The following is a 22,360-nucleotide window of genomic DNA, read 5'->3' as shown; positions in this document are numbered from 1 at the left end:
GCGGCGTTGCGTGTTTTGTGCCTCAGGGCGAAGACAGCATCGCCAGGGAAGCCGGACACCGGGGGATCATCCGCAGGGGCCACGCGTTAGTGACCCCACGAAAAAGGTCAGGTACCGCGATTCCGTCGCCTCCGCCATCCAAGCCCTATCTAACTCCGCTTTGGTTTCAGCCACAAAGTCAAAAGCAACACAAAGACACGCAGCAGCGGACCTCGCCCGACTGCAGACGGCTTCGAGGACCCCGAAGATGCTGCACCCGGAAGGACCGGAGTATGGCCCGGCCAGCCTAACCAGTCTCTTCCGGGAACATCGACTTACCGACACACTATCAGCCGAAAGACTTGAGGAAACCACAGTGAGCGGAAGGGGGCGCCCTGGATGAACTGTGGGCGGTTCTCAGGGGCCCCCCTTTTCGGAAAATCGGCAGGATGCGCAGGAAGGCGACGCGAATCTGGAAGGACCTAGAGGCAGAGCCGAGAAGAGGCACTGTTCGGCGTGCCGCGAGTGCGTGAGGACGAACACAAGGACTCAACCCCACGACGCCGAAGACGCCGAAGACGTCAACTCGATGTAAGCCGCCTCTCGGGTAGCCGTAGAGTTCCGTCCGGTTATGGCTGGTAGCGTGAGTCTGTTTTGTATTTAGTGTCTCTCACACAACTAACCGAGATTTTTGATACCGTGAGCGTGTATTGACGCTCAATTACCGCGTGTCCAGCCGGCTCCGGATATCGCGTAAAAGTCTCTCCGTCTTGCGTGAGTTAAGCGCCGACAGTCTCTTTCTCGTTGCCGTTTCGTTTGCCGTTCGTTTCGTTACCGTACCGTCTTCCCGTTACCGTTTCTTTTTGTAGAATACTGACTAATTGCTACCGTTTTTCCGTTACCGTTTCTTTTTGTAGGAGACTGATTAATTGCTACAGTCTTCCTTACGATATCGTTTTGTTACCGTTTTTGTCGCGTTATCACCGTACCGAAAGTACCGTGGGCGGATGTCCGCGGACGGATTTTGCTCGGGAGCGTTCTCCGCGAGACCGCTGTTACCGCCACGTTAGCGTCTCGGCGAGAAACGTGAAAGCCCGCGAAAATAGCCGTTCCGCGACATCGCATTTCTGGCCGTTAGGCTACCGTCGTTCAAAGTATATTTATTTGGCCTTCACCGACCGTATCGGATGGTCGTAATACAAGTCATTTGTTTTGTCAAATATCGTCGGATCAGCTGCGAATTATCGTGATCGCGTTTCCGAGATTTTATATGGTTACCGAAATCGGTTCTCGTTATCGATTGATTGAGCGAATTACCTTACTACCGTACTAGACTATTTCCGCCGTATCGGCTCAGGCCGAACGATCTACTCATCTTTACCCTTGTAACCGAATCATGGAAATACATTATTGTTAAATATTAATGATTGAGTTGTCCTTGTGTTCACCTCTCACTCCAGATATCTACGTTAAGTAAAAGAACTGCGCCCCTCTGCCATACTGAGCGGGGAGCGGCCGAGCAAATTTTGAGAACTATTAAAGTTACCGATACCGCGGTGCGATTATTCGCACCTGGCGCCCATTTCCGGTTACCGTTATCGCGTGAGTTACCTTGCTCCCGAATTGTGTGGAGTACCGCGAGTTACCGAATCGTGCAGTTATTGCCGATTTCGCGAGTTACCTTGCTCCCGACGAGCGTGGAGTACCGCGAGTTACCGAATTAAGCATCTGTTTCTGATACCGTAAGTTACCGAGTCGAGCAGTTATTGCCGATGCCTCGAGTACCGATTTCCATTGGGCGTGCTCCCTCGGATCTGGCGTGATTCCGAGGCTAGTTCACGTCGCAATATTTATATAAATAATGAAATTCATTCTTTTTCAAAATTTATTGTAATTGAAAATATTGAGGAAGTAAATGAATTTTTAAAAATTGTTGATAAATTGTAAAAATAATACAATATTTATAAAATCAAACAATAGTTTAAACATTTGATTGCATATAATAAATATTTTGATAATTTTAATTTAAATTAGATATTAGAAGATTATTATATCTTGAAATTATTATCGTGAAAGCATATTAGCTTTCTATCTATATTACAAATTATGTATATATATATGAATTTTAATTTTATAAAAATAGGGATTGGAATTGTAAATATGACAATAAATTGTATTAAAAAGTAAATTATTTTTTATTTTATAAAATAAACATTTTTTTTTTTATAAAATATAAAAGTAAGTATATAAAATATATATAAAGTTTAACGCTTACTTTTTACGCTATTGTTTTTTACAAGAAGTTATTTCAATTTTACGCCTTTTTGCATTTGTTTTCATTTGTATTACAGTTTCAACCGTATTTGTTTCATTAATTATTTGAGAATGCATATTTGTAGCATTTGGAATATTTAATTGAACTAATTTGGAAGATTTCCTTTTTTCCTTTGTTTTTTCTCTTTCAGCATTATCATTTTTGTTCGCTTGCTTGACCAAAAAAAACATCCGTGTTATTAAATAAAAGCGAATAATATTTTTAGTAAATTCATATTTATGTTTTTCACAACCGATGAGAGTGAGTGAATTTTTTTCTTCGTCAATTAATTCCATTATTTCAAATAATGTATTAACATTAATTTCTCCACATTTTGTTGCCTCTATTATTCCTTTTTCCAAAATTGAAAGCAAATTAAATAAAGCTATTGAAGGATTTTTTAAATATCCCTTTGTTTTTATTTGAATTAATTTATGTCTTTCTGGTATTACATCATTTGGTTGTAAAATCAACGTCTTCAAACATTCTTCGCAAATAACATTTTTATTATTAATAATATTTTTAGAAAACCTATTTCCTTTTCTTGCCACATATCCAGCAATGTACGTCAGAATATAATCTGAAGTAGTACATATATGCAAATCATGATCATTAAGAATTGATGGGGCATATGCTAAAATTTCATTATTCCTTCCTCTATCCAAAATAGTATCTATCTGACTTATCCATCGTTCTTCTCTTTCTTTTGTATCTTCTATATCTTTAATATTGAGAAGAACGTTCATTATTTCTCCAGTAGATACGTTACAACCTTTAGGGGGCTTTACAAGAGAATACGTTGATATCAACCTGTATATTTGTATAAATAATTGAGAGTCAGGATGATCATTGGAACCACAATTTCGCATCATCCCAAAAAATCTCTACAAAAATAATTATAAATTATATATACATTACATATTTTATTAATATTTTAAAAAAGTTATGCATTACAAATATTTTTTATTTATATTTTAAAAACGAAATATACCTCTAAATTATCTTGATTTAATCTAGATGTCATTAAATATTGAAATTTGCATTTATTAATCAAAAAAGAACAAATCTCTCTCTCTCTCTCTCTCTCTCTCTCTCTCTCTCTCTCTCTCTCTCTCTCTCTCTCTCTCTCTCTCTCTCTCTCAAGAGTAGCTTTCAAAGAAATTTTTAAACCATAACAAGTTTGATCAGTTATAAAATTATAATGCATTTTTTTAGCTTCTTTTTCCCATTGAATTAAAAAATTTAAAAAATCTTCGACATTCTGTAAAGTACATATATATGGATAATCATTATAATAGTTAATAAAATTAAAAATTGATTACAATTTTATATAATTCAACGCTAAATGTTAATTACTGTATTATAAAATCACTTGCTATGTTATATATGATTACCTTGTAAATTTTGTTATCCGGTCGCAATGAGTTCTTCGGAGTACGACTATTCATAGCAGTGATTAATGCATTCACTCTTTTGCAAAATTTAATTGAGCCGTCAGCATCATTCAAATCATGATGAATATTTGCTTCTTTCAATATTTGCATGGTAGGTGCCACATTAAAAAACTGAAAATTGCATAAAACATTTAATTTCATTGTATTCATATATATAACATATATGATTATAATAATGACTTAGTTTACACCGATTGTTTAGTATGCGTACAAAATATTAAATCTGCTTTGATTGGTGTAGATTTTATCCTAAATGATTTAAATCAATCAAAGAAGCAGATTTAGTATTTAACGCTTAATAAACTGTCGGGTCGGTATAGCTTTATCTACATACTCGAAATGCCATTGCTACATTCATTTTTTGGTAATACTTAGGTTTAATATGGTTTTCATCCAAATAATAACTAGATTTTAAATTAAAACCATGAGGATTTTCAATGGCAAGTATCGCATACCAATGTTTTAAAGAAATTATACCATCTGGAGTCTGTATGTAACGGAGAATAACTATATGAAATTGTTTAATGCCAACTGCATATTAAATGTATAGTATGCTTCTATGTTAATATAAAGAAATATGAACAATATAAAATTATAAAAAATATATTATAATTTATAATTATTCAGTGTTTGATTATAATTGTTTATCATATTTTTTAATTATTAAATTAAATAATTATTTGAAAGAAATTATGTGTACTTAGATTTTTGTTTCTTATGATGCAAATTTTTAAACTCACCCAAATTCCTGCATATCGATCAAACTGAGAAAAATAATTTCGAAGATATTTTATTAAATGTGGAAAATCAGAAATAAACCACAAGCGTCTTTCTACATCTACAATATGTTGTATACTAACACATTCTTCTTTTACTCCAAATATATTCCACATAGATCGATTCCATGATGCTCCATCTGACACTACAGCGTCTACTTTTAGTCCACATTGTTCTGTTAAAATAATACACTCCATAATAATTTTATGCAAAATTGATGCACTTGCGCTGCCAACACTTAAGAAGCAAGCTAAAGATTGAACCCATGTTCCTTTAAAAGGCTGAAACATAAGAACCAATGCATGGTCCCCCTTTTTTTTCTTTTGTTCTTCTGGAGTATATTTATCTAAATTAACAAAGCCTTCAACTTTTAGATTTGTTCTATTAAAATATAAAGTTTTTGATAATTTCATTTCATCCAACAACAAAACACCTAAAAAAATTTTTTTGGCTATTAAAATATATAATATCTATTGATATACGATTTATGTTTTATGTTTGTATTACGTAAAAATTGCATTGCATATTAATAAAATTGATTTTTGTAAATCAAATATTGTATGTATACCTCGCACATCATTAGGTTCCATGTTTGCCGTTTTCTTTTTCAATATTTCAAATGTGCTCGATTGAAAACCATAACAACCTTTGACAATTTTAATATAACGATTTAGTGTTTTATTTGAAGGTAATGTTAGAATATTATGAGATCTTAAATGATTGTAGGTTTTTGCACTTTTAATCCGAAGTAAAATGCATTCATATACCCATTCATTCGAATATCTCATGCCTCTGTTATCTTTTAACTTTGCTGCTGCAAAACAAGCTTGTACTGCCAATTGTTGATTTTGTGGTAATTTGGAAATAGTTTCTTCGATTATTTTTTCATTACATTGAGTGCACTTATGTTTCAAATATTTTATTTTGTTATATAATTTTATAATCTATATACAAATATGTTAAGTTAAAAAATAAATTCCAATAAAAAATGTAATTTGTATGTTATAAAAAAATATATAAATATTTAATATACTTTGTTTCGAAGCCTCTTTTCTCGACGTTTGTGATTTAAATTTGACACTTGTAATTTTTTGCTTTTATTTCTTAATTTTTGCATTGGTGTTAAATTATGCGCTTTTCTTAATAATATTTTCCAATTTCTCTTACAAGCCAAACATCTCATGTTCTCTCCTCTATATTGCTCTTTAATTACAAAACCATGACAATTTGTAACCCTGTAAAATTGGTTAGTGCATTTTATTTAAAGTGTGTTTTTCATTTTATTTTTATTTGTATAGTGCACAGTATATTATAATACAGCTTATATTACATATAATATAAGCTATATTATAATACACAATTTTATTAAATAAAAACTTTCTAAAAAATAAAAGTAAATATTTTTATTAATATAAAAGACTAAAATAATATTTTTGTTATTACTTTAGTATTATTTATGTAAAACATAAAAATATAATTTGATGCACAAACCTGTTTTCATTATTAACTTTTTGGCAAGGAAAAAAATTTTCTAATTTCTTCAAAATTTGTTCAATTTCTTGTATGTTATGAATTATTTTTGTGTCAAAAGAAATTTCTTTATCTCCAATAAATACCTATTTTATATATCAACATTTTAATAAATTATTGGTATAAATGTACATATATATTAAATAATATTGTTTTATTGAATTATATTTACTTGAACCTTCATATTTGCTTTAATAATAACACGTCTTAAAATATTATGCAAATCTCTTGTCCAGCATGTCCACATCATACAGCTATTGTTAATATTTGTAAACCAATAAACTGTTGGGACTTTAATATTTTTAGCAATATTGATATCTTCAATAGAAAATTCAATTGTTTCTTTTCTTGACATAAAAGATACATCTTCTTGCAAAGGTTTATTGATTTGCAATACTTTATTTATCACACATGATGTAGATGGAATTGATTTTTCTGTTGAAACTGTTTCCAAAGTTTCATATTCAACTGAAAACTTGTCAGAAGACATAACATCATTGTCACTTTTATGTTCTATCTGTTGATAATATGATATACTTTTTTTTATTGGAAAAATTGTAGGAATAGCTTCTTCTTTTAATTTTGGATTTTTTCTTTGCACATAAATGACTGATCCATCTTCTTGTAAAAATGCATCTTCTTTAATAATATCTTCAGGCTTAAAATGCAGTTCACAAATTCTGCTAGTTTTCTTTATTTTTATATCTTTATTACACATAATATTGGACCAAGAAATAAACATATCATTCTATAAAAAAATTAAATAATTCTTAATAAGAAATATTATGGGTTATTCTTTAAACAATTAATAAAAATAAAAACACAAAGGAAGCTCTTTAAGACCCTGAGCTGGAATAATTATCTACGTTGTTATTGTAGGTTTGTTATTGTAACTAAGATTACACTGAAGATGGCCTAAATTGTTGCGCCGAAACGTTTGTACAAGAATAAAATAAGTTTATTGAGCGATCTTATTCCAGTTCAGAGCGGGGATTCTATAACTTCTAGCGACACTATCGATATCGTTATGTTATCGTTGCGCAGATATTATAGATGACAAAAAAGCTGCGCAACGACAACATAACAATATCGATATCGTCGCTAGAAGTTACAAAATCCCCGCTCTGGATTATAAAAGAGCTTCCTTTGTGTTTTTATTTTTAAAATTAAATAAAGTATATACTTGTACAATATACTCATATATATACTCGTATACTATAATATATACTCGCGATAACTTTGGAAAAAACTTGAATAAAAATATTTTTCCTTAACATAAATACAATAATGATTTCTGAAAATAAAACCAACATAAATACTTACAGTACGAGGTGTGAACAAACTTCTTTTTTCTGATCCTTTTTTATCTCCCCTTGAATTGCAACCTTTGACACAACAGGCCATTACTTCAGAATTTATTATATCTATAATAAAAATTAAAAATATTTAAAAATAAAATGCAGTTAAATTATCTTATAAATAAAAAAATGAAAATATTAATATATTGCTAAAAATTATTTATATTAATATTTGGACATACTTAGAAAATATATCTATGCTGATTTATTAATAGATAGATAAATAGATAGATAGATTAAAAGATATTGCTTATAGTGAAATATTAATTGATTTAACATGCAACAATTTTAGGTTATAAAAATTAAAAGTTAATACTACAATAAATTCTAATTTTCTGCAAAACAATTAAAAATAAAATGTTAAATGTTAAACTACATTTACTTTAAAATTTATAATCTTGAAATATATACCTTATATAAATGTTTAATTAAAATTATTTGCATACCACGTTGCATACGAATATTTCACAAGCACAAAGTAAGCTTTTTACTTGCTCTTGCTCTTAGTGCAGTCAGTTCAGTTCATGTTCCTCATGGTACAGCTAAAAAAGAACAGATTTAAGATGGCGACGAAATGTTGCAAGTTATTCCATTCGGCAAACCTCCTCCTTCGTGGAACATTTTTCGTGACCAACTTTTTTCTCTATACGCTATCTAGTTACGTCTCCTTACTTTTACTTCGTGAAATAGACCCAGCGTTCTGTGAGAGGAGTTGTCCGCGTCTTCTAAAGGACAGAATGATACGCAGTAAGGTGCTGTCTCCGTCACTTGCTGGTCTGGAGGGGGAACGTCGACAACGTTGAGGGGAACTTAAAAGCGCATCCCTACTGAAAAAAATCACGTGATAAAATCAAGTGATAAAATTACATAACAAAATCACGTAATTAATGACTAAGTAAATCACGTAATGAAATGTTCCAAATCAGTACATGATTTTTGAAAATTACATGGTTTGAAAAATCACGTAATGTTAGAAAATCATGTGATTTTATAGCAATCATATTTTAAAGAGCTGAATGATAGAAATAGAAAAACGAAAAAATATACAATTTTGATTTAGATATGTTTATTAATTTTGCATGTAGTAATGGAATTACATTATGTAGTCTCGATAAATGTAGCAATAAAATTACATTGTGATATCTTAATTATATGAAAACATTTTTTTTTAATAAAACATTTTGCATATAAAAACTAAAAACATACAAAAAATTCAGGCGTTTAAGCCAGAATTGCGTGTATTCTCTATTGAAAATACCCGTTAAATTGTTTAATTGCATAATTAATAACGTTATTTTCAAGAGTTTTCATCAGTTTTCATCAGTTAAATCGCATAACGAAATCATGTAATTTTATCACGAAGAATTTAGAAACATTTTATTAAATAACAAAAAGGCCTCCAAACATGTAATCTGTTACTTAAATTATCGCCATTTGTTTATAACATCATAATTCTCATTTATACGTAAAAAACGATTAATAAAAATACAGATTCGGCACTGGACATATATACATCATGTTATCTATATTCATAAAAACGCAAACTCTTTCAATGCTGTTAGTGTCTTTTATTATTAAATTATCAGAAATATTTACAACTTTTTTCAATGGTAAAGAATTGTTATTAAAAATATCTTCTTTAATCACTAAATGACAGATAGTGTACTCTTTCCTTGTTGGAATATCGATAATAAATTCTATAATGCGAATAAAATCTCCTTTTGTTGTTACAGCATACGAATTATCTGATCGAATCATATTTCTTCTTGATGATGTGTACAAACATCGTTCTTTTACCATTTTACGATATGTTCGACTTTCATCTGATAATTCAAGTTCTTCTTTCCACATTAAACTAGTTTTATAATGTGGTCCAAAGTATCTTGCATGCGATAATTTACATGTTTGTTTTGCGTTTTTTTTGTCCAGATAAGAAATAAAACTACTTACATTTGAAAACGCATTATGTAGTCTCGATAAATGTAGTAATAAAATTACATTATGAAAGTATGAATTACTTATTGACTAGTTCAAAATCTTAATTATATAAAAACATTTCTTTTATAATAAAACATTTTGCACATAAAAATATTAAAAACAATTGTGAAACCAAAAAAACATATATAAAAAATTCAGACTAGCGTTTAAGCCAGAATTGCGTACATTCTTTGGTAAACAATTTTCGTTAAATTGTATGTTGAATCACATAATTAATTACATGTTATTTTCGATTTTTTTTGACCAGTTAAATCGCATAACGAAATCATGTAATTTCATCACAAAGAGTTTAGAAACATTTTATTATATAACGAAAGTCTCAAAAATAACATGTAATGTATCACTTAAATTATCGCCATTTGTTTATAACATGTTATAAATAAAAACGTGATTAATATATCATTATAAGCTTATTTTAGTCATCATCTGATGATGATTCATTGGAACTTGAATCATTGCTATTGTGTGAAGAACTTGATGACGCTGATGAGTTGGATGATGTGCAAATACTTTTTCTTTGTTTTTCTTCTGCAAAACATTTTTAACATTGTTATTATTAAGACATTTTTTTATTTTTTAAATACTAAGTACTTTTGAAGTATATTGTTTTCTGATTGTTTGGTGTTTATTTGCTGAAAGGTGTTTTGATCTAAGATTCTCCTCTAAAATCTAGAATGTTTATTTATTTGTTATAATCATCTATGCTAAAAAATGTTTAAAATATAAAAAATTTTTTATTTAATTCAATGTCCTATATTTTACATGTAAACACAATTTTATTACTTTTTTTAAGTGAACAAAGTAAAGAAAAAAATCTATTACTTATTATTAGAAAAAACTACTATGCTTTAAGGGTTAATTTCATTATATTAATTGCCTTTACAAATTTTTCATTAAAGAAAAACAAAAAAAGATTACCTTTTAACAGATAAAAATTATTTGTCTTGACGTTGTTAAAATAATATTTACCTTTTATTTCTGTTTCAATAAGAAAATTTATGTAGATGCTCAAGTAACGTCTCCATTTATTTATCAGTTGTTTTTTTTCTTTCTTGTGGTGCATTTCGATAAAAGCTGAATAGCATTCTAGAAGAAATAAGTTTTTATATTACGCTCATTTTGACGGAGTACATTAAAAATGCGAGTGTGTGAAATCCTAACTTTATTATTGGATAATGTTATTAATAGCACTATTAAGCCAAATAAATGTCTATTAGATGTCTATTAGACGTTTTTTTGACCTGTATTATAATGATTTAGCTTTAATAGTGATATTAATAAAATAATCCAATAATAACTAATTCTTTACAAAGTGATTATTTTTTCTGTTATACATACTTTTTAAAACAGCTTTTTTTACCGGTGTTAGTGGCTTTCTTGGGGATCGGTTGGGCAATCTATTTTTACTTCTTTCCAACAACACAGCTCTATTCATCAATTTGTGCACTCCCCAAAGTGCTCGGCTCAATTGTCTAACAAATAAAGAAGGTCTTTTCAACTTCTTTATTTCTTTCCATGTTATATACGGTATTGAGATACCGTACCTCAAGTGCATCATTTTAATCTAAAAAAAAGGAATTAAAATTTTTGTTATTGTTTTAGAAATTATTCTAATAATTATCGTTATTGAATTAACTTATAAATACAGATTTAAAATAATTTTAATAATTTTCAACTTATATTTAAGTTGTATGTTTCTTAAATACTTAAATTTTAATTAATCTTCTTTAATAATATTATTAATTAATAACACACATTATATATTTCTTAAATTTTAAGTTCCCAAAATAAAAAAATAAGTTCCAAAAGAATTATTGTTTTTATCAAAACGACGTACAAAAACGTAAAACAAAAACTAGTTACGTAGTAAAACAAAAAATACGTTACGAGGATGTGCGTGACAAGATAAAAATATTGAGTTTATAAGTGCGGAAAGCACACATCGCTACATTCTCGCGAATACATTAAAAATGCCTTTAGCCCGTATCAGATTGCGGATTGAAGATTAAGATTAAAGATTGAAGATTGGGACTAATCAAGAAGAAGCAATATTTGTTTGCTTCTTCCCGATTGATCAAATTCCCAATCTTCAATCTTTAATCTAAATTTTCAATGCGTAATCTAATACGGCCTTTAGAGTTCCTGCTCACAGGACGCGGAACCACTTGCCGTGCGACAAAAAACGACGCTGGAATCAAGATCACTCTTATGGAAGAGTTGTAAATTGATTGGCTATTACGATGCTTTTTGCTGCGCGGCAAATGTTTCCGCATCCTGTGGAGCTCTTAAATTTAATTTAATTTAAACAACATTTTTTACATCTAAACTTACAGTTGTTCCGCTTACTTCGTCGTTCCAAGTAGTCATATTCTCTTTATCTGTTAATCCAATATATTGATCAGAATCGTAATCCAGGTCACTTCCTTTATTCTTATTTTTTTCTTTTATCTTTCTTTGACTTTTTATTTTTTTTGCTTTCTTTCTTTGTTTTTTTTTTATTACTCTTTGCTTTTTGAGTTGTTTTATTGTTTTTTGCTAAAACTTTAATACAAAAGTCATCTTGCAATAAAGATTGCTCACTCCTTAGTTGAGAAGTACTAGGTTCACTGAAAACAGCATCTTGTAAGGGAACATTAACTGTTTCACTTCTCATCTTCTTTGGAGTACTGGTTATGCTGGGTGATGCCGGACGCTTTATTTCTGTATAATTACATTGCCAAACATTGATAAAAATTATGTAAATAAAAAAACAATTTTTTTTCAAAATTAATGTTTTTTACCTTCAGGAAATAATTGTTTTTTTGTTTTCAATGAATGAAGTTTCTCTTTCAAAAAAAATATATCATTTTTCAAATTATTGTTTTCTAATTGTAATTTTTTGTTTTCATCTTGTAAAGACTGAATTTTCTTTTCTAGAGCAATTGGAATATCAAAAAGTTTTTCACGGTTCCTTTCAAATATTATATCGTCACGATTTGAAGCTTTCAACTTCTCTTTGATTATATTTTCATCACCTTCTTTCGATGTTCTTTCATTATCAAACTCCTTAAAAATTCATAATTTTTAAGAATTTTGAACATCATAAAATATGTACATTATATAAATAAAATAAAAATAATAGTATACTAGCTATAATTAAAATAATAGTTATAATTAAAATAAACAATTAAATGTTTGTAAAAATTTATAACAATACGTGATTGAAATATTACCGTTTCTTTTTGAGTTTCGTTAGGCTCTGGATTTTCTTTTTCTAATATTTCTTTTTTATCTAATATTTTTTGTACGGCATCACTGTAGCGCATTTTTTTAAAGACATAACGTTGTTTGTTATGTTTCAAGTCCTCTTCATTAGCTGCAAAGAATTACACATTAGTAAAAACGTAATAAAATCACATTATTTGCTGAAAAGAAGAAATACTTATTAGATGTATTCAGTAAAAGATTAGAATGAATAATACAATTATTGTTATAAGAGAAAGTAATATCAAAGCTACAAAAAAATAAATTACAGAATCTTTTTACATAACACATACATAATACCAAGCTAGAATGGAGTATAACAAACAAAATTTAAAAAAAATGAAAAAAATCAGTTTGTAGAAAAAAGTTTTAAAAGAAAACAAAGAATACCGCAAAAGATTTGAAGAAAAAAAGAAAAGTATTAACTTTTCACTTAAAATTAAAAGTTATTATAAGAATAAATTTTGTACATACTTCCTACTTCCATAATTTGAGCTGCGATCAAACTTTCTTCATTGGTTATAGTATTCAGTCTTTTTACAAAATATGGATCTTCATACTTATCCAGAACTGTAAAATCTTTTATTTTGTCAATAGAAATAATGTGGATTTTTTTGCTCTCATCATTGAAATAACGTACACTAGCAAATTTAATTTGTGAATCCATAATACCCTATAAAAAATATTTTTTAATTACATTTTCAAAACTTGAAAAACATTTTTAACTATCATAAGAAAATGATTCAAATGATATAGTATTACATATTTATATTATGATTAATATTGAATTCATTTTTAAATCATAAATAAAAACAAAATTAAATGTTTCTTACAATGTATATAAAAAATAATCATAAACTATTTTGAATAGAGATAAATGATAACATCTCTCATGAAATCGCACAGCATACCGAAAAAACGTCTAGAAAATGTTTTTGGGATGATAGGATATCTTCTGGATATTTTCTTTGAGTGTATTTTGGATATGGGTGCTGTCTGAACTATTTTGAGAACATCATTTTAATGGTTATGTAATCTAAAAAAAATACAAAAAAAAGAATTTATATTTTAATTTGCTCTATAATTATTTTTTTAGCAACACATTTTGCTAAATCAAATGAATCACTCTTCTCACTATTCAAGTAGACTGAGAACAAAAATTTTATAAAAAATGTTTATTACTTACCTCATGTGTGCTTCTGCAATCCAATAAAAAAAACACGATTGATTTTGTTCATTATTTATCGTTCACTGTCTCTGATAAGACTCGTTACTGTTGAACGAGAATTTTTCGGTAGGAAACAGTGATCTCAGAAACAAACGTGTTGCGAATTGCTGAAATGCCGTCAATGGTTGATTCTCAGGACTCGATCACAGACTCTACATCAGTTATGTCTATGTTCATTGTTACACGGAATTTGCGCGTTATAACCTTTAAGACCCTTAAGCGCGTATCAGACAACGTATTGAAGATTGAAGATTAAAGATTGAAATTTGACCAATTGAAACAAAAGAAACTAAAAGTTCTTTATTCTGATACGTCAAAAAAATTTCAATCTTCAATCTTTAATCTCAATCTTTAATACGTCGTCTGATACGGGTTTTACAAAATGCAAGAGAATAGCGATAGCAATAAAATTAATCTATAAACATAACAATAAGAACAAAAAAATCCACATTTGTGAATGCATATATCGATGCAATGCGAATAGAAATACGGAACAGGTAATAGCGATGAAATTTTCGTCGAGAATTCTGTGTCTATCGCCTTATAGTCTGTGCTATTTCTGTCGCTATCGCTATTCTCTTGCATTGTGTTTCCCGTTTTAACGACAAAAAGTCGTCATTCTCGTTCATGACCGTTCATGTGTATTTTGTTTGTTCTCTCTTTTCTTCTCTTCTTATTATAATTATATAAATATTAATAACATATAATGCGGAGGTATCATAATTACCTCGAAAAAAAATTTCTAAAAGTGCCAAGAACGAGTCAATACAGGAGAAATATAGAATGTGAATCAAGTGATGAAAGCAGTGATAACAGTGTCGAAGATGCTCAATGGCGAGTAAGTATTATACAGATTTCTAAAAATATTTAAATGGCTATTCTTGTAGTGTAGAATATAAAAACATTTTGCATCATAATTATATTATTTTATTGCTTTCATTTAGGAATACTGTAATCGTCAATCATCCAGTGATAGCGACAATACAGATTCTGATAACACAAGTCAACATAATAGTATTTGCCTATCATTCTCCAATGAAGCATTGTTAGCAAATATTAGAAACAATGAGCAACTTACAATTAGTTCTGACTTATCATTGCATTTAGTACAAGACCAGCACATGGAACTCGTACAACATAATTATCATGAATCTTTATCAACACATGAAGATCCATTTATTGAGCAAAATAACGATCAACAATCATTGTCAGCATTAGAGCAAGTTAGTGTACAATACTTTATACTAAAGGTACGTTCCACTTGGCGATCGCAACGCTTGTGGAATCATTTTATCTTTGTTTTTCATCGAAAGTTAAAGAAAGATAGATAATGTTCACGAGCGTTGCGATCACCAAGTGGAACTCAGCCTACAAAATTATAAATTCTTATAAAAAACGCACTTAGCATTCATTTATTAACAGATATTTGCATTTTTTAAGTAGTATGCAGAGGCAGACATCAATATTTAATTGTATTTCTACAATTTGTATTTCACACATTGTATTTCTATACTTTTTTATTTTGAATCTTTATAAATACTTGATATGCATAAAAAAGATTTTTCAGAAAAGTTTTATTCAATTTAATTAGCTTCACTTTTGTGTATAAAAGACATTAAACAAAATTCTTATTATTCTAAATATAATATTTTATAGATTTTTTTTAATTATAAGTTTTTTATTCATTGATACAAGACTATGCATTAAAAACTTTGTACCTCTAAGTGTTAAGGATTAATTTAGTACATTTTTAAAAATATAAAATTTATTTTTTGCAGATGGTAGATGTATCTCAGATTTCAATAAATGACACGAATGAACTGTATGGCTTATCAGATTCTGAGAATGAAAATTTTCGTGTAAGATTATATTTTTTAATTTCATATAATTCACAATATGTATGTAATTTACATCAATAACACATCAATTTCTTTTTTATTTTTTTATATCCGTCTGATCTTTAAGAAAAGTAAAGTTAATTTATTAATATGTATAAGATATTATTCTAATTCTGTATTTTCTCTCTCAAAAATTTTAAAAATTACAAGTATTTTTATAAATCATTTTTTAAAACTCTATAATGAACATCATTTATATCCACAGGATTCATGGTATTACGATGCACATGAAGAATTATTTCAATGTAGCGATGAAGATGATAGCGATAACGAAGATATTCACGAAGAAGTCAACTCTGAAGATATCAATAGTGAAAATATTGGTTTTAGTAGATTAACAGAAATGATGCAAAATGAAGATAATAATGAGACTATTAATGCTCAAGTAGTTGTAAGTAAAGCTGAAATTTTACTTGCAGTTTTGAAGTATGGGCTTACGTATTGTTTATCACAAAGTGCATTAGCTGATCTTTTTAAAATGTTAAATTGTTTTTTTAATTTTTCTTTATTACCTAGTACGCGCTATCTTGTTGATCAAATGTTCAATCCAGAAACAGTCATAGAATATCATGCAGTTTGTCCAAATTGCAAAAAATATGTAGCAATGTTTGATCGCAAAGATCATCGCGTTGAATGTCAAACATGCGATACTGTAATTGCATTGAAAGATACAACATATAATGACTTTTTTGCTATTATTAATGTAAATAACGAAATTGCAAATTTAATTCAAGATAATCAAAAATATTATGATTATGTAGTGCGCGAAAAAGTGCGAAATAATGAAAAATTCGATGACATTACAGATGGAATATTATACAAAGAATTTGTTGACTCATTGTCAATACATGATAAACTTAATTTTGCTACAACTACAATGAACAGTGATGGATCCCCAATTTTCGAAAGTTCTAGATTTTCTATTTGGCCGATTCAAATGATTATAAATGAATTGCCTTTGGATGTAAGAACTTCTAGACCTATAGTGTGCGGCATATGGTTTGGTAAAGATAAACCAAATATGAATATTTTTTTAAAACCGTACGTTGTTCACATGAACAAATTGTCAAATAATGGTGTACGATGTACTATTGCAAATGAAGTACGTATTATTAAAGTATTCACCTTATGTTGCTGCGTAGACTCTGTTGCTCGTGCACCGATGCAGGGTATAGTTCAGTATAATGGCTATTTCGGATGCAGTTGGTGCTTACATCCAGGATATTATGTTGTTTACAAGAGAGGTGGAAGTGTAAAATATACTTTAATGAATGAAGTACCGCCTAAAAGAACTGAAAATGAAACAATCGAGCACATGCGACTGAGTCTTACATCCCGAAAACCCGTTTATGGTGTAAAAAATCCTTCATGTTTAATTAATTTGCAAGGTTTTAACATTATATCTGGTTTTGTACCAGATAGTATGCATTGTCTTTGTTTGGGAATAGCGGAACAATTTGTAGGGTATTGGATCGAATCAAACAACTTGCCATATTCTTTATCCAATAATGATATTAATAAAATTGACAACTTGTTATTAACAATAAAAGCTCCCAATCAAATTGTTCGTTTATCTCGTTCCATACGAGATAGAAAATATTGGAAAGCAAGAGAGTGGGAGAATTGGATTCTTTACTATAGTTTACCGATTTTACTATGTTTTCCACATTTAGAAATATGGATAAAGCATTGGTCACTTCTAGTAGAAGCATTCCATATTTTATTAAAGAAAAGTATTACACGTAACGAAGTCAATCATGCTCATACTTTATTAACAAAATTTGTTGATTACACCGAACACTATTATTTCAAAGCTGCTATGACGTACAACATCCATCAACTATTGCATTTGGCACAAAGTGTAGCAGATTGGGGCCCACTTTGGGCTCATTCTGGCTATTGTTTTGAAAATGGAAATGGTCAAATAGTTCGAAAAGTGCATGGTGCTAAGGGCGTTGTACATCAAATTTGCAGATCGATAGCAATGAGTCAAAGTGAATTGATTTTAAAGAAACATATTGCTTTGAAAGCGTTTTCAAATGTAAGTAGTTTTATTTCTTATCTGGACAAAAAAAACGCAAAACAAACATGTAAATTATCGCATGCAAGATACTTTGGACCACATTATAAAACTAGTTTAATGTGGAAAGAAGAACTTGAATTATCAGATGAAAGTCGAACATATCGTAAAATGGTAAAAGAACGATGTTTGTACACATCATCAAGAAGAAATATGATTCGATCAGATAATTCGTATGCTGTAACAACAGAAGGAGATTTTATTCGCATTATAGAATTTATTATCGATATTCCAACAAGGAAAGAGTACACTATCTGTCATTTAGTGATTAAAGAAGATATTTTTAATAACAATTCTTTACCATTGAAAAAAGTTGTAAATATTTCTGATAATTTAATAATAAAAGACACTAACAGCATTGAAAGAGTTTGCGTTTTTATGAATATAGATAACATAATGTATATATGTCCAGTGCCGAATCTGTATTTTTATTAATCGTTTTTTACGTATAAATGAGAATTATGATGTTATAAACAAATGGCGATAATTTAAGTAACAGATTACATGTTTGGAGGCCTTTTTGTTATTTAATAAAATGTTTCTAAATTCTTCGTGATAAAATTACATGATTTCGTTATGCGATTTAACTGATGAAAACTGATGAAAACTCTTGAAAATAACGTTATTAATTATGCAATTAAACAATTTAACGGGTATTTTCAATAGAGAATACACGCAATTCTGGCTTAAACGCCTGAATTTTTTGTATGTTTTTAGTTTTTATATGCAAAATGTTTTATTAAAAAAAAATGTTTTCATATAATTAAGATATCACAATGTAATTTTATTGCTACATTTATCGAGACTACATAATGTAATTCCATTACTACATGCAAAATTAATAAACATATCTAAATCAAAATTGTATATTTTTTCGTTTTTCTATTTCTATCATTCAGCTCTTTAAAATATGATTGCTATAAAATCACATGATTTTCTAACATTACGTGATTTTTCAAACCATGTAATTTTCAAAAATCATGTACTGATTTGGAACATTTCATTACGTGATTTACTTAGTCATTAATTACGTGATTTTGTTATGTAATTTTATCACTTGATTTTATCACGTGATTTTTTTCAGTAGGGATAATACGTATCGTACGGTTACCTAGCGTTTTATCTGTTGATCTGTGGTGTATTATAAAAAATAAAATGTCTTATTGCTGCATTTGCAAATCGCATTCTGGCTCTCATGCAGATATTACATTTCATACGTACGTATATAACTTTGAATTGCTGTAGAAATAGTTTATATCTACCTACAATAATGTGTATAACCTATACAATATATGTATAATAGCAATTTGTGCTATAAGACTCGAAGAATCACTTCAACCAATTCCGGCTAATTTGTTTTTCTTTTCCTTCTTATGGATTTCCGTCCTTAGAAGAAAAAGGAAAAGAAACTACCTGGAATTTGGTCAAAGTAATCCTAAAGAAGAGTTGAAGGCACGTTGTTTAAAGACCCACGACACAATTTCCTTCATTTGGAGGATACACTATTAAGAAAAAAAAGATATATATATATATAATAATAGAAACATTTTTTTTTAAGCATACCACGGTCAGAAGAATTGCGAGCAAAGTGGATTGCTGTAATCGGAAAACATGTTTCTAATTACAGCAAAGTGTGCAACGATCATTTTAAGCCAAATGATTTTCAGTACAAAACTAATAAATTAGGTCAGATACAAAGACATTTAATAAAAGGAGCAATTCCTACAGTAGAAAAATGCCAGGATTTGTACGATACAAGGTAAATTCATCATAAGCTATTTATGTGATAAAATTGTTGTGATAAAGCTATTTATGAAATAAAATTGTTATCTTTAGAATATTGAAGTTGCCAACAAATGAAAAGTCATCTTTTTGTGAATCGCAATCAGATTCGTACGAACAACAGCCCGGAGTAATTGAAGATGTTCTATCTCCTGTACTTATAAATAATGCTGATAATAGTCAGAATGATTCAATGTCAACAAGGTAAGTCACAACATGTGGTAAGAAAAATATGAAATTTTTAACAACAGCATCATATTAATATTTCTTTTCGTTTTTACAGAAAAAGAAAGCAATCTGTGGACGAAACTGCCACATGCAATAAGATACGAACTGTCAAATTTATTGGAGATCTTTGTCCTGAAGATTTTACTTCGCCCGAATGTTATGAAGTGGTTAAGAAATACCTTAAAAAGCACAACACCCGAGTAAATAGTCTTTAAAAGCAAGTTGGCCGACTAACAAATAAAGTCAAATGCCTTAAAGATTTGCTGTCACAGTTACACAACAAGGGTCTTTTGTCAAGTAATGCCGTCGATACTTTGAAGGTAAGGCTTTCCAACGACTCACTTTTCTCACTATTTTTAGCAAATTCCGACGAAAAAGCAGTTGAAAGATTATGAACACATAAAAAAGTGATTAATTCTTAAACATAGTGAATGATCAGCTCACACAGAAGAAGTTATAAGCCGACTGTGGTACAAAATTAAGAAAAGAAAATTCGGGCTCGTTATTTCCTTCCTCAAACTCAAATCATAAAAAGTACTACGTTTGGAATAAATGTTATATGTTCTGTTTTTTAATTCTGTTGTATGCTTTTGCTATTTAGAAGAATATTTTAATCTTTCTCCGTTTTATGTAGTTTAAGAATTTTTTGAAGTATTGATCATTTATAAATCAAAATACATCGATTTTAGTACATATTTTCTTTATATTGCACACTTTTATATGTTTTCAAACTTATGAAGAGTACTGTATGTGTTATACATAATAAGCCATCATTATAAATTTTTACATTATGCCTTATACATTTTTAGTGATATTTACATATAATTTACATTGTATTTTATTAACTTGAAAATAACAATAAAAAGCATAAAAGTCTAATACAATATAACGTGTATTTCTTTCTATTTTTTTCTAACAGTGTTCAATAAGTCCCGCATTGACCGAAATCCTTAAAAATGTCATGTCCACAAAAAAAAATAATTATCCTAATGAATTAAAAGAATTTGCGGCTAGTTTGATGTTTTATTCGACAGCTGCCTATGAGTATACAAGACAAGTGATAAGTGGCTTGCCACATCCGGAGACTGTACGTCGATGGTATAGAAAATTCGACTTCAGCCCTGGTATAAATGCAGATATTTTAAAAAGTTTACAGCACTTAGTTGAAGAATATAAGAAAGAAGGTAAACAGTTGCAATTTGGTTTGCAAGCAGATGAAATGCATATAAAAAAATATATTGAATTTGACGGTAAAACTTCATACGGATTTGTTGATCTCGGAACTGGGGTGTCAAATGATTCAGATGAAGCAACCTCAGCATTGGTTTATATGTTAGTGGCATTAAATGGTCACTTTAAAACTCCTGTGGCTTATTATTTAATAAATGGTCTCGCAGCTGAGGAAAGGGCTAATATTACAAGAGTAATTTTACGCACTTTGCATGATGTTGCTATTGATAGCATATGCACCTTTACATTCGATGGCACAAGCGTTAATATTTCTACAGCTGAACGTCTTGGAGCTAACTTTGACGACATTGATAAAGAAATATTTTTTAGACATCCCATTAATAATAATCCCATTTATATTGTGTTTGATCCTTGTCATATGATGAAACTTGCAAGAACCGTATTATCAGATTTTAATCTTCTTGATGACAACGGTAATGAGATTAAATGGAAATATCTTGATAATTTGGTTACTCTTCAAGAAACAGAAGGTTTACATTGCGGAACGAAAATTCGAAGAAGGCACATAGACTTCAAAAGAGAAAAAATGAAAGTAAATTTGGCCGTGCAAGTTCTTAGCAGAAGCACATCTGATGCGTTATCTTTCTTAGAAGATGATTTGAAATTACTAAACTTTCAGGGTGCCAATGGAACATCCATATTTTGTCGAAATTTAAACGATATATTCGATTTTCTAAATGTCAGAACAAATTTTTGTTATAATGAATTTCAGCACTCCATTCGTCCTGAAAATATTGAAAATTGGGAAAGAAAGGTAGAAGAATATATTACATACATTAAGGGATTAAAATTAAAACCAAAGGATACTTTAGAAAATCAAAATAATTTCATCGATGAAAACTCTATTGGAAATAATCTTAACATGACTAAAAAAAATGTAAATAATACCAAGAGAAAACAAAATACAGAGAAACCCATTTTAAAAAGTAATAGAAAAACAGGCTTTTTCGGTTTAATTATTACTATGAGAAATGTCTTACAATTAGCAAAAGACTTATTTAGAAAAGAAATTGTGGCATACTTTTTAACATATAAACTTTCTCAAGACCACTTGGAGACATATTTTTCAGTCCTCAGAAGAATGGGCGGGTTTAATAATAATCCGAGCTGTCGTCAATTTCAAGCAGCATATAAAAAAATAGCGACGCATGTACATTCGCTCGTTCCAAAGTCTGCAAACTGCAGATTACAAGACCAAACAGCTTTACTTAAAGTTAAATTAAATGATACAAGCACAAAT

The 22,360-nt window shown here is 29.3% G+C and overlaps 3 protein-coding genes across 10 annotated transcripts; 2 read left to right on the top strand and 1 right to left on the bottom strand.

Annotated features, from left to right (window-relative positions):
* Positions 1–8,461: 8,461 nt before the first annotated feature.
* LOC136997186 (uncharacterized) lies at positions 8,462–14,054 on the bottom strand. 3 transcript variants are annotated; one of them, XR_010887990.1, is made up of 8 exons: positions 13,840–14,053; positions 13,128–13,326; positions 12,623–12,765; positions 12,191–12,455; positions 11,742–12,110; positions 10,749–10,974; positions 10,380–10,496; positions 8,462–9,938 (listed from the first exon to the last, which is right to left on the bottom strand). XR_010887990.1 is itself a non-coding variant. In XM_067347640.1 (5 exons), exons 2-5 carry the CDS (start codon positions 13,318–13,320, stop codon positions 11,842–11,844), a joined length of 870 nt encoding a protein of 289 aa, XP_067203741.1. In that variant the 5' UTR covers positions 13,321–13,326; positions 13,840–14,054; the 3' UTR covers positions 11,831–11,841. The 3 variants fall into 3 exon arrangements, 1 of the variants encoding a protein (XP_067203741.1); XR_010887991.1 differs by lacking the exon at positions 12,191–12,455 and having other exon boundaries at positions 13,840–14,052; XM_067347640.1 differs by lacking the exons at positions 8,462–9,938; positions 10,380–10,496; positions 10,749–10,974 and having other exon boundaries at positions 11,831–12,110; positions 13,840–14,054.
* A 152-nt stretch (positions 14,055–14,206) lies between these two features.
* Positions 14,207–18,721, top strand: LOC105679440 (uncharacterized). Of its 5 annotated transcripts, XM_067347633.1 has the most exons (6): positions 14,207–14,378; positions 14,596–14,719; positions 14,826–15,104; positions 15,660–15,740; positions 15,985–16,170; positions 16,586–16,908. In XM_067347633.1, the coding sequence occupies exons 1-6, from the start codon at positions 14,356–14,358 to the stop codon at positions 16,658–16,660; spliced, it is 768 nt and encodes a 255-aa protein (XP_067203734.1). In that variant the 5' UTR covers positions 14,207–14,355; the 3' UTR covers positions 16,661–16,908. The 5 variants fall into 5 exon arrangements, with proteins under 5 accessions (XP_067203734.1, XP_067203730.1, XP_067203731.1 ...); XM_067347629.1 differs by having other exon boundaries at positions 15,985–18,721; XM_067347630.1 differs by lacking the exon at positions 14,826–15,104 and having other exon boundaries at positions 15,985–18,721.
* A 141-nt stretch (positions 18,722–18,862) lies between these two features.
* On the top strand, positions 18,863–20,758 carry LOC136997187 (uncharacterized). 2 transcript variants are annotated; one of them, XR_010887992.1, is made up of 5 exons: positions 18,863–19,076; positions 19,418–19,618; positions 19,696–19,845; positions 19,925–20,189; positions 20,298–20,758. XR_010887992.1 is itself a non-coding variant. In XM_067347642.1 (4 exons), exons 1-4 carry the CDS (start codon positions 19,015–19,017, stop codon positions 20,082–20,084), a joined length of 573 nt encoding a protein of 190 aa, XP_067203743.1. In that variant the 5' UTR covers positions 18,863–19,014; the 3' UTR covers positions 20,085–20,758. The 2 variants fall into 2 exon arrangements, 1 of the variants encoding a protein (XP_067203743.1); XM_067347642.1 differs by having other exon boundaries at positions 19,925–20,758.
* Positions 20,759–22,360: the final 1,602 nt, after the last annotated feature.

This window comes from Linepithema humile, chromosome 1 (assembly GCF_040581485.1).
Source record: "Linepithema humile isolate Giens D197 chromosome 1, Lhum_UNIL_v1.0, whole genome shotgun sequence".
Classification (NCBI taxonomy): domain Eukaryota; kingdom Metazoa; phylum Arthropoda; class Insecta; order Hymenoptera; family Formicidae; genus Linepithema; species Linepithema humile.
The sequence above is the reverse complement of the archived record's forward strand: the minus strand, read 5'-3'. Positions and strand labels throughout refer to the sequence as shown.

Coding starts and splice junctions, on each gene's coding strand:
- LOC136997186 (XM_067347640.1), bottom strand. CDS start 13,320: ATGGATTCACAAATTAAATTTGCTAGTGTACGTTATTTCAATGATGAG. Junction 12,766..13,127: donor TCAAATTATGGAAGTAGGAA/GTATGTACAAAA, acceptor AATTCTTTGCAG/CTAATGAAGAGGACTTGAAA. Junction 12,456..12,622: donor ACGAAACTCAAAAAGAAACG/GTAATATTTCAA, acceptor TGAATTTTTAAG/GAGTTTGATAATGAAAGAAC.
- LOC105679440 (XM_067347629.1), top strand. CDS start 14,356: ATGCGAATAGAAATACGGAACAG. Junction 15,105..15,659: donor CATTGTCAGCATTAGAGCAA/GTTAGTGTACAA, acceptor TATTTTTTGCAG/ATGGTAGATGTATCTCAGAT. Junction 15,741..15,984: donor CTGAGAATGAAAATTTTCGT/GTAAGATTATAT, acceptor TTATATCCACAG/GATTCATGGTATTACGATGC.
- LOC136997187 (XM_067347642.1), top strand. CDS start 19,015: ATGTCTTATTGCTGCATTTGCAAATCGCATTCTGGCTCTCATGCAGAT. Junction 19,077..19,417: donor GCAGATATTACATTTCATAC/GTACGTATATAA, acceptor TTTTTTTTTAAG/CATACCACGGTCAGAAGAAT. Junction 19,619..19,695: donor CAGGATTTGTACGATACAAG/GTAAATTCATCA, acceptor TGTTATCTTTAG/AATATTGAAGTTGCCAACAA.